Raw genomic sequence first — 15,209 nt, 5'->3', positions numbered from 1 at the left:
TTGATCCAGACAACCCTCTGAATAGGGTAAGTAGTATATAATGCTTAATAATTAAATAAATTTTAATATATAACTTCATTTGAAGTATATTTAATTTTGTCTAATCTTACCTAGTTGCATTTTCTACCTCGTAAGTACAAGGGAGTAAAGAATCATTTCAAGGTGCTATGTACGCTCTTTCTACATATACAGCGTCGGTATAAAAAGCTCCCACCTCGTCGTGATCAGATCATACGGCAACGGAACAGAAGACGAACCGCGGGAGAGACGCCAGGAGAGACACCGACACCAGCATCGATGACATGAGGGAGCTGGGAGCTAGTGTTAGTTCACTGTAGGGGTTAATACTTGTAGACCTATGTCATGGACAACTGTCCTCTCTCCTGTACCCTTGTATCAGAATGTTATGCATCTGTAATAATATCAATAACATTCTCCTTTCAGTTTCTCTATTATGTGGTGACACCATACCAGAAGTTCACAATTTGGAAGGTTAAGATACAAATAGAAACTAGCCAAAAGAGATATATGATAACATTCAACCAAAGTAAGAAACACATTTTGGTGAAAGACATGGGGTCACTTTCTTTATCAAGTAACTCAGATGTATGCCCCGTGAGAGCAACGTGAATACTAAAGTAAAGTCAAGCAAAGAAAGCAAAGAAAACAAAGATATCAACGAAAGATGAGTAACTTATTAAGCTCGAAGAAACAAATCTTGAATCATTATAATCCTACCCATTACCAAAAAGCACATAACTTTTTTGCCCTACATCAGATAATCATAATCATAATTTTTGCCCTACATCAAATAATAATAATAATAATAATAATAATAATAATAATAATAATCATTTTCTTTATCAAAATATCATTTTCATTTACTACGTTGTTGGACCATTTCTGTTTTCACATCATCGTCACTGTCTCTGCAACTAAGCTTACATACGTGTAGAAGTTCATTTAAAAAATATCAATATGTTTATTTTTCAACAGAATAGATTATCCTCTTGGGATATAATGCATAAATTATAATGTTTAATTATTTCAAAAGTTTTTACTATTTAAATTAAAACTATATCGGGTATTAATCTATGTTAACATAGATAAAATTATTAACACTAATGAATAGTTTTAAATCAATTTCTCAGCTGTTTTTAAGTTTCTGCATATTTTTACCTATAGGTGCCACTAAAATATAGTTTGACGTTCTTATACTAGTTTTTGCAATTTTATCAAATAAAAAAAATGTATACTGTTCACTTCTGGATGTCAGTCAAAACATTCATGTTATTTTAAAAAAATTAAACTATGTGATAAAGGGCGAAAAACTATCCATCAAGTGAAAAGAATGTTAAGATGCTCATTTGCATTTGAAATTGATCCAAAAATATCATATTTAACCTCTAAAAAGTATAAAATTTTAAATTTTATATAAAAGAAAAAAAAAAGTAATTTTTCGTTACGATAATGCTATGGTGAAAGGTGTGAATTCATCAAAATCGATTTTAATATTTCAAAATATCAATTTTTAATTCACAACCATCAAACACCTTAAATTTATTAGAAAAATAAATTATGATAGACATATTGTGATTTGATTTTTGAAAATAGTATTTACTTTGCTACAAAACAAACAAATTTGTGATTTAATATGGTATGAACTAAACCGACACAGCAAGAATGAGCTGAGAGGAAGATATTGAAAACACAGTATTTGCTTTTAATCTACTTGACAAAAAAATAATATGAAAAACTAGGTTTAATATCTTGTTGTTGAGTGCATTGTGGTTTTGTGCTCATTTCACATCCTCTGGCCCTCGTTGTCCTCTCCAACCTCTCCCTACCCTCCGATTCCGTCGTTGCCATGCTCCCCTCCCGCCTCACCCACGACCTCTTTGCTAAAATCTTCGCCGCCTACTACCACCCTCATCCACCTCCGCTCCACCCCCAATAACAACCCTAATCTCCACCCCTACCCCTATGGCTACAGGTACGTCTTCGACCATGCCGACTCACTTCATCGACAACCTCCTCTACCATCGCCTCACCTCCGACGACATCGTCTAGGACAACGTCTTGGGTCGGCCCCAGACGGCACCGACCACGCCACCCACCTCCACCGACATTCCTTTGAAGAGGTCAAGAAGGAGTTCGACCTTGTCCCCATACTTCCAGAAGCTTCCCTTGTTCGCCAGAAGTACACCAATGAATATGAAGTTGTTGTCAACGAACAAATCAAGTGGGTTGGTTCTCTGCTTCTATCTTTTCCTACTCCAAACTTAAATGCTCTTTTTAGTTATATTCACCAACGATAACCCCTTATAAATTTCACTTTATTTTTATGGGTGGGAGTACATTATGGCTTTTGATTTCATCGTTGCAGATTTTTTAAGGAGTCAAGTGAGGAGGAAAGAGAGCATGTTGATAAATTGATGGAATATCAGGTATAAACCAGTTACAGCTTTTAATCTACACAAAGATTCTATATAAAATTTCAAATGCTAATTTTCAAGATTGCTTTCTAGAAAGCGATACTGAGAAATTTGTTTACGTTAATGTAATTTTCATAACAAACATTGTGGAAAAGTGAAGTTGCAATCTATTGTGATGCCTCTTTCTGAGTTTGACCATGAGGAAATGGGAGATGCCCTGTATGGTTTGTGTGTATGACCCTCTCGTTCTGTTTTTTTTTTTTTTTTTCATATAATTTATAACCAAACCATTCTCTTTTGGTGCACTGTGTGCATTTATTTTAACGAGAGATGCGTGTTTAGTTTGTATGCACATGTTGACTTAATTTGTTAATTTTATAAAATATATAATTTCTTACCACATTCATTTAATATGTAACAGATGATGTAAAACAACTTGTTCAGAGTTTTCACTTTGCCTGATGAACTTCCCCTATAAATTTCTAAGTATGACACTAAATGTGTTTGTGTTTGTTTCTTGTTGCAGCAAGTGAACTTGCTCTGTCTTTTGGAGAAGCTAACAAATGAGAAGCTTCTTAACTTGCACACTGTAAGATGAGTTTTTTGTTTGTCACATTTATGTCCAATTTGATGTTATTAAAATATGTATTCCTTTCTTTGACCTTGTTACATGTTGTTTGACAGGTTGCCTCAAAGAACAATGATGTGTAATTGACAGATTTTATTGAAAGCGAATTTTTAGATGAACAGGTAATGTGGTGTTGCAAATTAAGGGAGCTTTTGTCTTGTACTTTATTAGATAGATTATTAAGTGACTTTTATCAATATTCAATTGACATACTTTAGATTTTAAATTGACCAAGGAAAAATATTTTATTTTTATTTGGGTAGGTGGAAGCTATTAAAAATATCTGAGTACGTTGCTCAGCTCATAAGAGTAGGCAAAGGACATCATCTTTGAGAAAAAAATTGCAATTTATTTATATTCTTATTGCAACTATAAATTAATTAAGAATTAAATAAATTTAGAAAGTGGGTGATAAATGAAAAGAAAAGATGTTTATGTTTTGATAATTAAAGGAGAGAATATATTGGAATTGGGGTGCCCCATAAAATGTTCCCATTCGTAATCAAGTCCACAAATTGGTCTCCCTTCGTTGCTCCATTTTGTCCACTAGTGATACATTTTTCATTGACATGGAATGACCTCAATTTAATTCACTCTTGTGTTGAAGACTATAGAGTATTATCAACCATGACCTTACTTGTGTGTTCTGACATGACTTTTCCTCTTTCATTACTATTTACTAGTTTAAACTAAAATACTGATTTTTTTTTGAAGGAAAACTTTTTTTTTTATATTGTTGAGTTTATTATTTTTTTAATGTGTTAAATTCCTTTCCTATTTGTTCTGCAGGATCTTGGATGAATCACTCCAGCCCCTGATGGATACAATCTAGCTACATGGATGCTTGAGGTTACCACACTAATTGTTGAAGAGAAACTTGGTGTAGACTTGTTTTGTTTTAATTTTAAAATATAGCTTTACATTCGTGCATCTCTTAACAGTGAGCTTGAAGAGAATTTTGACATTGGAATAATTATTAGGACTACTTATGACAGTGTAGTCAATAGGACTTTAATAGGTAGTTGAGTGTTGATTTTTCTCTAATCATTGTACCTAGCAGTCTAGGACAAGCCTCTTGACTGTCCAACTCCTCATTGTATCAACTCTTAATCACTATAAATAAGATGAACATAAGAAGGATCCAAAAAGCCTTATGAAGATATATTAATCTGTTTTTAATCTTAAGTTGGTATCAGAGCGGGTTTATCCCGCTCTGGTTTCCATCTCGTCTTGTCCGGCAGCACTAATCACTGCTGTCCGCATATGTCTTGCCTGTTTGCTAATGTCCACCTCTGTTTGGAGCTCTCCAACGTGTTAACCACTCTTTTTTGCCAATTTGTCGTCGTCCGCCACCGTCAGCTGCTGTTCGCCGCCGACCGCCGTCAATGGCCACCCTAGTTTTCGCCGGCGACCACTAAATCTGGAGCGCCTCTCCGAGCGATAGCCACCCCCGCCGGTGTCGGATCCAGACTCCCATTCACGCGCCACATCTCTCTCTGCTTCGAACATGCGCGTGAAGTCCACGCGCCACCATCCTCTTGTTGGATCTTCACCACACCACTTCCATAGCTCTCTCCGAAGTCTCCTCTGTCTGTTTTGACCCTTAAAATTCCATTTCGGTGAAGTCCAGAAGCCTCCCTTGCGGAAATCTCCCTAGGGTTTTCAAAAATCCTCATTGTTTCTGCATCTTCTCTTTGTTTTCTTTGTCCCCTTGATCTGAAAAGGCCACTGGAAGTGTTGGAGGTGCTATTTCATTCTTTGGAAGCCCTACATCCCTTCCGAGAAACTAAATGGCTGAAATTATCTATCTTGGTCTGTTGCCGTCTAAATGTGGTTTCTTTGTCAAGGACATCACGACCACCTTGAGAAAGATGAAAGCCATGTACTTACTGAAAAAGCTAAACAGTGGAAACAGGCATATTTCCAACTATGTGCTTTGTTGTGGCAGTCGGTGGAACCAAGACTTTTGATGTCCATCAGAGCCTTCAAAACATGTCACTCCTTTTGGAAGATGGCTCAGAACATCTATGCCAATGATATCCAACGCCTCTATGATTCGACAAACAAGCTGACATCTTTAAAAATGACCAACCATGATATGATCTCTTAATGAATGAAGCCCAACCGGCTGTTCAAGATGTTCATGTCATACAACAAGTTCTCCCTATTCCAGTGGTTGAGTCAAATATTTCCAATGTCTTTGTCAATCCAGGTCTTGATCAAAGTCCTCCTGAACCATCATCTCCACCTATTGATACCTTACAACACATGACCCCAATGGATAGTCCAGTTTTCCAAGAACATGGTGAATCCCTTACTTCAGATTCTCCTCCCTTGTCTCTTGATACCACGACTCTTGGTGAAGGTGATTCAGTTACATACGGATTTATTCTGTATGTAACATTACATATGGAATTTTTTTCGTATGTACAATTACCTATGCCGGTTTTACATATGGATTTTTTTCCGTATGTAATCCATCGAAATTGTTGAATTACATACAGATTTAGGACATTATATACGGATTTTGTCTGTATGAAAATTAGATTTTTTTTTTGTACTGATTATATTTGAGGTATGATTCCTTTTTGTCTCCATATATTTTTTTTACTCAATTGGGTTTTTATATTCTTTGAGACAATGTGATTTCTTCCCGGAAGTGATCACCTCAAATCCTTTTTTTCTTTATTTATCCACTTGTCTGATGACACAATCTTATCAATATTGTCTTCTTCAGTTCTAAGATCGTTTCTTTCATATCCAAGATTTTTTTTTTCTATGGTGTCATTAGAGATAGACACACGAACCTAGTTGTGACTTTTAGACTCGTTCTCAAGATTCGCGGAGGACAACGCTGAAGAAAAAGAAATCATATTGTCTACAAATAAAAAGATATAAAAATTCAATTGAGTAAAAAATATAAAGACTAAATTTTTAATTAAGTAATTTATTGGATTGAAACCTGATAAACTTCTGTTAAAAAAAATAAGGAGGAAACAAATGTATAGGAATCATTTTAATTCCTAGGATACGTATAAAAATTTTAATTTCAAGACCTAAAATTTGTAGTATCTAATAGCAGATCTCCAGTAAAAATCTTAAATATAAAATCTATTATTTATAAAAATCTTATGATAACATCTCAACATGAGGAAAGATTTGTATTTTATAAAATGTGTTATATTTTATATATTTGTTTTTAGTAAAAGGAATTTATAAGAGTACCTGAAAAAAGTTATTTAAAATTCTAAAGCTAAATCTATAGCTCACACAGAGCTACCCTAACGCTTTGCTCTCAAGCCTCAAGCGCTCCTGTTAAAGCCTTTGTTCTGAAATCCTGCACTCTCAGCCCCTTTGTTTTGAAGCCGTCGCTCTCAAACCCTTTGCTCTCACACTCTTCGTCAGACACTCATCTTGGGCCACTCTGTTTTATTTTGGCAGGTATCAATAGCTTTTTTTCATGCTATGTATGTTTGTTTGTCCTTTTGATATCTGCTTATATTCGGATTACAAGCAACGCTTCGCTAAAATTCGTTTGTTTTTTTTTTTTTTTCTTTTAGGTATTGTTGGTTCAATAATGGCCAAAGAAGGCAGTCGGCCTGACACTTCTGCTCTCGTATCCGGTGCTTTCTAAGGTTAGTTTTTGTGAGGTCAACTTGTTTATCTGGGTGCTGTTGTTTTTGTTATGCTTCGTTTAGTCAATTGTTAGAATAGAATATAATTATAGATTATAAATATTATAGATAATCAATTATTCTATTCAACATTTTGATTCAATTAACTATTCTATTACTTTATCTCTTTAATATGGTATTAGAGTATTTCAAAATCTATCATAGTCTATATTTGAGTTTATCGTGCTATCTAGTGTTGGGTCCCCTAGATTCCCATGTCCTCGATGGTGATGAGCGCAAGAGAATGTGTTGTATTGTAGATCCCACATTTGCTAGAGGAGTAAGTTCCAATACCTTTTTATGGTATCACAAGTGATTTTTCCACATTCATTTCAATATTTTTTTTTATTGATAGAGAACCAGAGATAATAGAAAAATTGAAAGGAAAATGTTATTGATATTATTAAAGATGCATAACATTCTGTGATACAAGGGTACAAGTCATAGGTCTACACGTGTTAACCCCTACAGTGAATAACGTCCCTCATGTCTCTCTAGGTGTCTATGTCTCTCCCGGCGTCTCTCCCGGTCCTAGCCTCCTGTTCCGTCGCCGCATGATCTGATCGCGACGAGGTGGGGGTTTTTTATACCGACGCCATATGTGTGGAAAAAGGGTGCGTAGGGCCTTGAAATGATCCCGTACTCCCTTGTACTTACGTACAAGGGTAGAAAATGTAACCTGGTAAGATTAGATAAAATTAAATATACGTCAAATGAAGTTATATATTAATATTTATTTAATTATTAAGCATTATATACTATATACTACTTACCCTATGCAGAGGGTTGTCTGGATCAATCAAGTCGAACGTTCCCTCATCCAGGTCTGTGATAAGTCCAGAGACACCGCACTTGAGAGTGCGGCAATAATCTTTAAATAATTCTGATATTTGCATAAAGAAACATCTAATCTGAAAAAAAATAAATAAAAATGTTAATGCTTATCTATAGAATTAACAATGTATAAAATTAACAAAACAATTACTTATAATGTTACTACTTCTTTACTTACCTGCACTGCCGTCAAGGGGATAGGATGTTGTTCTCTCAAGGTAGCAGAGAACGTCTCACACTCTTCTAACGAGTAGTGGGTGAGATGATATCCCTAATATAAGATTTTTTCGTGGTGGTTAAATTCACCACCATGTCTAATAAAACCCGATAAGTCTGATCTAGTGTTTGTCCTAAATCAGGGAATTCATCCTCTGGAGGTGGAGGAGGCGGGTTCTGCACATTATCGTCTGCATGTGGAGAAGGTGGGTTCGGCACACCATCGTCTGCATGTGGAGAAGGTGGGTTCGGCACACCATCGTCTGCATGTGGAGAAGGTGGGTTCTGCACACCATCGTCTGCCATTGTATCCCTGTCATGGCACATTTTGGAAATAACATTCAATTAAAAATCAAAACAATAAGCAATTTAAACATAATATATTATTTTTTCTAAAGTACCGGGTAATTTAAAGCAATCCACAACAAAATAATCATCACATTATATAAACCAAAAAGTAAAGTCAATAACACACTCATCTTATCAATGGTTTTAGTGTATGTGGTTTGGTTTTAGTGTATGTGGTTTGGTTTTATGCATTAGTCTGCTGAACATTCTGTTTCTATTCTAAATGTATGTGGTTTGGTTTTAGTGTACTAACTGACTTTTGTCATGAACCCAAATTGATCCATATATTAGTTTTACATTGACCCATTCTGCCACTTAGGTTTCATGCTATACTGGTTTGAATTCACGTTGCATAATTCTGGAGCAGCATTCAATTCTCCTTTCCATTTCTCCACTGGGACTTGATTTTCAGCTCTGCATGTGCATCTGCATTTCTGCAATTGTTCATTCTAGTTTCATATTATAATAGTGCTGTCACAATCTAGGTTCTGCTGTCATACTGCCATAGTCATATTCGTTTTTCTGCTGTCACAGACCCAATTCTGCTGCCATTGGGTCTCATGTGCACTGTCATCTAATTTCATGCAGCATTCATTGTGCACATACATGCATCTTCACTCTAAAGTACTTACTCTAGATCACCTTAGCACTCATGCATAGAGACTGTCCATGCTTACAAAGTTGCATTGCCGTTCTGCGCTCAAAATCTGCATTCCATTATGTAGAAATTCATTGCTGTCACAGATTTGTTAAATGCTGCCATCTAGGTTTCATGCAAGTTTTCTGGTTTAAAGCTTATTTTGCATTAAGTTTTAGTATGGTTCATGGCCTATAATCATTCCTAACATGTGCATTTCATCATTTTTGAATCTGTTCGCGCATGCTTCATTCACCTAGGTACCTCTTCATTCCATTTAAAGTTCATTTCACCATTCCCATTAGATTTCCTCTAATATTCTGCATTTAGCATTGCATTCGTGCATCTCTTAACAGTGAGCTTGAAGAGACGGTTGACATTGGAATAGTAGTATAGGACAAGTCTCTTGACTGTCCAACTCTTCATTGTATATGTTAGTGTCAGTTACTTTATGTTTTACGTGTCAATAACTATTCCTATTTTATAGGATGTACTGAGTCAGTTTGTTTTCTTATTTTAGGCCTCCTATAATGCTGCAGTAACAACATTAAGTCTGTTATTCTGTTTTTGCGCTTGTAGGCTATAAAAGCCAATGCCTTCACACTTGATTTTTACGCATATACCGAGTTATAACAATTGGTATCAGAGCTTCGCAAGGGGCCTGATACAGTGTGAGCTAAACATCAAGTGAAAATTGTGAGTGTACAGTCATGTCTGCTGCAGAAAAATTCGTTCAACCAGCCATCCCAAGATTTGATGGGCACTATGATTTTTGGTCCATGACTATGGAGAATTTTCTACGAAGCAAGGAACTGTGGCAGCTTGTGGAAGATGGCATACCAACGTTTGGTATCAGACCAACTGAGGCACAACAGAAAGTTGAAGCAGAGGCACGTCTTAAAGATCTGAAGGTTAAGAATTTTCTTTTCCAATCTATCGATCGGGAAATCCTTGAGACAATGATGGATAAAAGCACATCACATGCCATATGGAGATCTATGTAACAGAAATATCAAGGTTCAACAAGAGTGAAACGTGCTCAACTGCAAGCACTACGACGGGAGTTTGAACTCCCAACCATGAAGGATGGTGAGTAGGTTGATAGCTATATAGGGCGTACACTTAGTGCTGTCAATAAAATGAAGTCTAATGGTGAAACTATGAACTCCAGCACCGTGGTCAGTAAGATTCTCATATCTCTAACCACAAAATTCAACTACGTAGTGTGTGCTATTGAAGAGTCTAATGACTTGAGTACCCTGAGCCTTGACGAACTCCATGGCAGTCTACTGGTGCATGAACAGCGGATGCAGCACGCTCAACCAGAAGAACAAGTATTATAGGTGACACATGATGATCGTTCCAGTGCCAGTCGTGGTCGTGGCAAAGGCAGTCGTGGACGTGGAAGAGGCTGTGGACGACAGTTTTTTAACAAAGCGCTTGTTGAGTGCTTTCAATGTCACAAGCTTGGTCATTATCAGTATGAGTGTCCTGGAGTACAAAAGCAAGTTCATTATGCAACATTTGGAGAAGCAGCTGAAGACGAAGAGGAGATTCTGTTGGTTGCATATGAAGAGGTAATCCAGTCTGGTCAGGTGGAAGACTGGTTTCTTGACTTTGGATGCAGTAACCATATGACAGGTAATAAGCTCTGGTTCACTAAAATCCATGAAGAGGGACTCAATAAGACTGTCAAGCTTGGCAATGACACTACATTGAAAGTGGCTGCAAAGGGAAGCATTCGGGTCTACATCAATAACGTGGCTTATGTCATTTCAGATGTATATTATGTGTCGGAACTCAAGACCAATCTTCTTAGTCTCGGTCAACCTCAAGCACATGGTCTCACCATTCTGATCAAACATAATACATGCAAGATATTTCATCTAGACAAAGGCTTAGTCATCTGCACTACCATGATAGGAAATCACATGTTTCACTTGACAACTTCAATGAGCTCTCGACACACTAAGTGTTTTCAAATTGAAAACACCATTGTAGAAAAGGAGACACAACTATGGCATAAAAGATTCGGGCATCTCAATTTCAAAGGACTTACCACACTTGCCAATAAGCAAATGGTGGTTGGTTTACCTTCACTAAAAATTCCTACAACTACGTGAACTACGTGTCTCGTTGGCAAGCAACACAAAAATGCTATACCAAAGCAAAGCTCTTGGCGTGCATCCACTAAACTCCAACTGGTGCATGTTGATTTGTGTGGTCCAATTTCTCCTACTTCAAACAACAATAAAAGGTATATACTAAGCTTTGTTGATGATTACTCTCGTAAAGCATGGGTTTACTTTTTACATGAGAAATCAGAAACATTCAATAGCTTCAGGAGCTTCAAAGCATGTGTTGAAAACGAAACTGGATCGTTCATAGCTTGCCTGAGAACAAACAGGGATGGAGAATTCATGTCTAAGGAATTTTCAGACTTCTGTAGACAACTTGGTATTTCCAGGCAATTGACAGCTGCCTACACCCCTCAACAGAACGGAGTTGCAGAGCGCAAAAACCGCACCATGATAAACTCTGTAAGAGCAGTGCTTCATGAAAAACAAATACCAAAATCCTTCTTGCCTGAGGCTGTCAAATGGTGTATTCATGTGCAAAACAGGAGTCCTACCACTGCCATAAATCATGGAACGCCAGAGGAGATGTGGAGTGGACTCAAACCACGAGTTGACTACTTTAGGTTATTTGGATGCATTGCCCATGTTCACGTTCCTGATCAAAGACGAAGCAAGTTAGATGATAAAAGTCATCAATGTGTCCTCTTAGGCGTGAGTGATGAAATGAAAGCCTATAAACTTTTTGATCCGATTACCAAAAAGATTATTATTAGCAAGGACATGATATTTGAAGAAGACAAAATATGGAATTGGGACGAAGAAAGAGTAGAATCTACGCGTACTGCTCTTAATATGAATGGCCACGATGAAGACGAAAGTAGCCAAGAAGAAGAAGAAAATGATAATGTAGAGGTCACATCTCAACATGGAGAAGAAAGTGGAAATGTAGAGCTTACACCTCCACATATGGCAGCCACATATTTGCAGCCATCAGATTCCACAAATACTCTAGTTCAAAGGAGGGCGACAAGGACTCGTCGACAACCTTCATGGTTGCGAGATTATGAGACTAATCTTTTTGTAGAAGAGGAGGATCTACTGGCAATGCTGACTGATTCTGCGGATCCTCTCACATTTGAAGAAGCCAAAACTAGTTCGAAATGGCGAGAGGCTATGGATACGGAAATACAAGCAATTGAAAGAAACAACATGTGGGTACTAGTGGATCCACCTGATGGAGTTATACCCATTGGAGTGAAGTGGGTTTTCAAAACAAAGTTAAATGAAAAAGGCGAGATAGAAAAGCATAAAGCCAAACTAGTGGCAAAGGTTACGCTCAGAAACATGGAATTAACTACACAGAGATTTTTGCTCTTGTTGCTAGGCTCAATACAGTAAGAGTATTGTTAGCTGTGGCTGCTCAAAATGCATGGGAAGTCTTCCAACTTGATGTTAAAAGTGCGTTCTTGCATGGTGAAATTCAAGAAGAAATCTATGTTCACCAACCTGCTGGATATATCAAGCAAGACCGCGAGAGACAAGTTTACAAACTAAAAAAAGCCCTGTATGGACTCAAACAGGCCCCAAGAGCCTGGTACAACAAGATTGAAGTGTACTTTGTTAAAGAACAATTTGAACGTTGCTTCAGTGAACACACCTTGTTCACAAAAAAGGTTAGAAACAATATTTTAATTGTTAGCTTGTATGTAGTTGATCTAATTTTTACTGGGAGCAACAGATATTTGCGAAGATTTCAAACATTCGATGCAGCAAGAATTTGATATGACAAACTTGGGCAAAATGAAATACTTCCTTGGCATTGAGGTAATATAAAATGAAGCAGGAATTTTTATCTATCAAAGGCGCTATGCACGTGAAATTCTTGCACGATTCAGCATGTTCAATAGCAACCCGTCAAGAATCCCATTGTACCAGGAACAATACTATGTAAGGATGAAACAGGAAGTCCAGTCGATGCTACACAATTCAAACAAGCCATTGGCAGCCTTATGTACTTGACAGTTACAAGACCAGACTTAATGTTTGGAGTCAGTGTGATCAGTAGATACATGGTCAATCCCAAAGAGTCCCATGGGGTAGTAATTAAACGTATCTTCAGGTATCTCAAAGGGACCATTGAACACGGTCTCTTTTATCAAAAAGGAAGAAAGATAAAATTCACAGCCTACGGTGATAACAACTATGCAGGAGATCCAGATGATAGAAGTAGCACTTCCGGATCAGTGTTTATGATGGGAATTGCAACTGTATCATGGGCTTCAAAGAAACAACCAGTGGTAAGCCTCTGTACCACTGAGGCCGAATACATTGTTGCAGCACACTGTGCATGTCAATGTATCTTGCTCAAAAGAATTCTGCAACATATTGGAATAGAAGCACAAAGACCCACCGAGATTCTTTGTGACAACAATTCTACCATTCAACTATCCAAGAATCCTGTCTTTCATGGCAGAAGTAAACATATTGCAGTGAGATTTCATTTTCTTAGAGATTTAGTTAATGATCAGATAGTTAGATTAATATTCTGCGGTACAACCTCACTTTCTTAGAGATTTAGTTAATGATTAGATAGTTAGATTAATATTCTGCAATACAAAAGAACAGATAGCTGATGTCATGACCAAAGCCTTGAAACTTGATCGATTTGAAAAAATCAGAAACATGCTTGGAGTATTCAAGGTTGATGAAGTAAGCTAAGCTTAAGGGAGGGATTGTTAGTGTCCTTTACTTTATGTTTTACGTGTCAATAACTATTCCTATTTTATAGGATGTATTGGGTCAGTTTGTTTCCTTATTTTAGGCCTCCTATAATGCTGCAGAAACAGCATTAAGTCTGTTATTCTGTTTTTGCGTCTTTAGACTATAAAAGCCAATGCCTTCACACTTGAATAAACACTTGATTTTTACGCATACACCGAGTTATAACCGAGTTATAACAGTATATGCTCTTAATCACTATAAATAAGATGAACATGTGAGGAGCATCCAAAAAGCCTTCTGAAGATATATTTATCTGTTTTTAAAGCCTTCTGAAGATATATTTATCTGTTTTTAATCTTAAGTTGGTATCAGAGCAGAAGTGGATCGATCCCGCTCTGGTCTCCATCTCGTCTTGTTCGGCGGCACTAGTCACTGTAGTCCGCATCTGTCTAGCCTTGTTTGCTACTGTCCACATCTGTTTGGAGCTATTCAACATGTTAACCACTCTTTTCTGCCGATTCGCCATGGTCTGCCACCGTCAGCTGCTGTCTGCCGTCGGTCACAGTTTTTACCCGCGACCACTGATCTGGAGCGCCTCTGAGCGACAGGCACCTGCCGGACCCAGACTCCCAAAACTACCTCATATTCTCCCCTCCCTTTATTCACTCCCTAATGCCCCTATAACAGAGACACCCTCCCACTCACATTTCTGAACAACTATTTGTTCAGAAACTGAACATGCAAACGATTCTATCAGAATTTTTGTGTTACACTTTTTTACATGGATAAGTTTAAGCATAATTTACCTTTCTGGTTCAAGAATTCCTTTAAGATAAAAAATCTCTATCAGGAATAGTCAAATGGACCCTAATCTTCTTATACTGTCTACAGTTAGTTCTTTTCTTAGGCATGATTCAAACATAAGTTAAGCATAATTTTACCTTTCTGGTTCAAGAATTCCTTTCAAGCGACGGAAAATAAATACGAAATAACGAAGATCACCTTCAGGATTTCTCGGTCACCAGGGAAGATTTACAGAAGATTCACAGCACAGCAGCAGTTCGAGAAAGCAAGAAATGGTGAAGATTCACAGCACAGCAGCAGTTCGAGAAAGCAAGAAAGCAGGCCGATTAGAAGAATGCAGATTAGAAGCTGGGATTCAGAAATTTAAATGGTGTTAATTATGAAAAAAATACGTTGCTATATAAAAATTTGAAAATATATATATATATATATATATATATATATATATATATATTTTAAATTCATTTATTTTTCCTTGTTGCAAGAGTCTGAGCCTATACATAAAATAAATAATTTACAATTGTGAATTTGAAAAATTCTTCATAGTATCAATGTAATTCACCATTCACTATTATAATTATGAAAAAAGTAACACCGAGTTTGTTACATAATAACTCTATGTTTGGTATTTAAAAATTTGAAAAAAATATAGTAAATATATATTGTTTAAATTCATTTTCCCTAATTGCAGGAGTCCAAGCCTATATATATATTGTAAATACCATTCAATTAAACTAGAAAAATTCTTCATAATTAATATTGATAGTTAACCACTTATTTATTATAGTTATGAAAAATCGTATCACATTTGCCACATAATTATTATATGTTTGG

At 36.7% G+C, this 15,209-nt stretch overlaps 1 protein-coding gene across 1 annotated transcript; it reads left to right on the top strand.

Annotated features, from left to right (window-relative positions):
* Window positions 1-1,766: 1,766 nt before the first annotated feature.
* On the top strand, window positions 1,767-14,790 carry LOC114190995 (ferritin-1, chloroplastic-like; the record flags this gene model as incomplete). Its single annotated transcript, XM_085675438.1, has 7 exons — window positions 1,767-2,242; window positions 2,387-2,447; window positions 2,962-3,024; window positions 3,120-3,185; window positions 3,853-6,504; window positions 6,624-6,698; window positions 14,527-14,790. Coding segments are annotated over 4 exons (627 nt in total), but the record flags the coding sequence as incomplete, so codon positions are not given.
* Window positions 14,791-15,209: the final 419 nt, after the last annotated feature.

Source organism: Vigna unguiculata, chromosome 7 (assembly GCF_037176805.1).
Source record: "Vigna unguiculata cultivar grain cowpea cultivar isolate G323 ecotype 2 chromosome 7, ASM3717680v1, whole genome shotgun sequence".
NCBI classification, from domain to species: domain Eukaryota; kingdom Viridiplantae; phylum Streptophyta; class Magnoliopsida; order Fabales; family Fabaceae; genus Vigna; species Vigna unguiculata.
The sequence above is the reverse complement of the archived record's forward strand: the minus strand, read 5'-3'. Positions and strand labels throughout refer to the sequence as shown.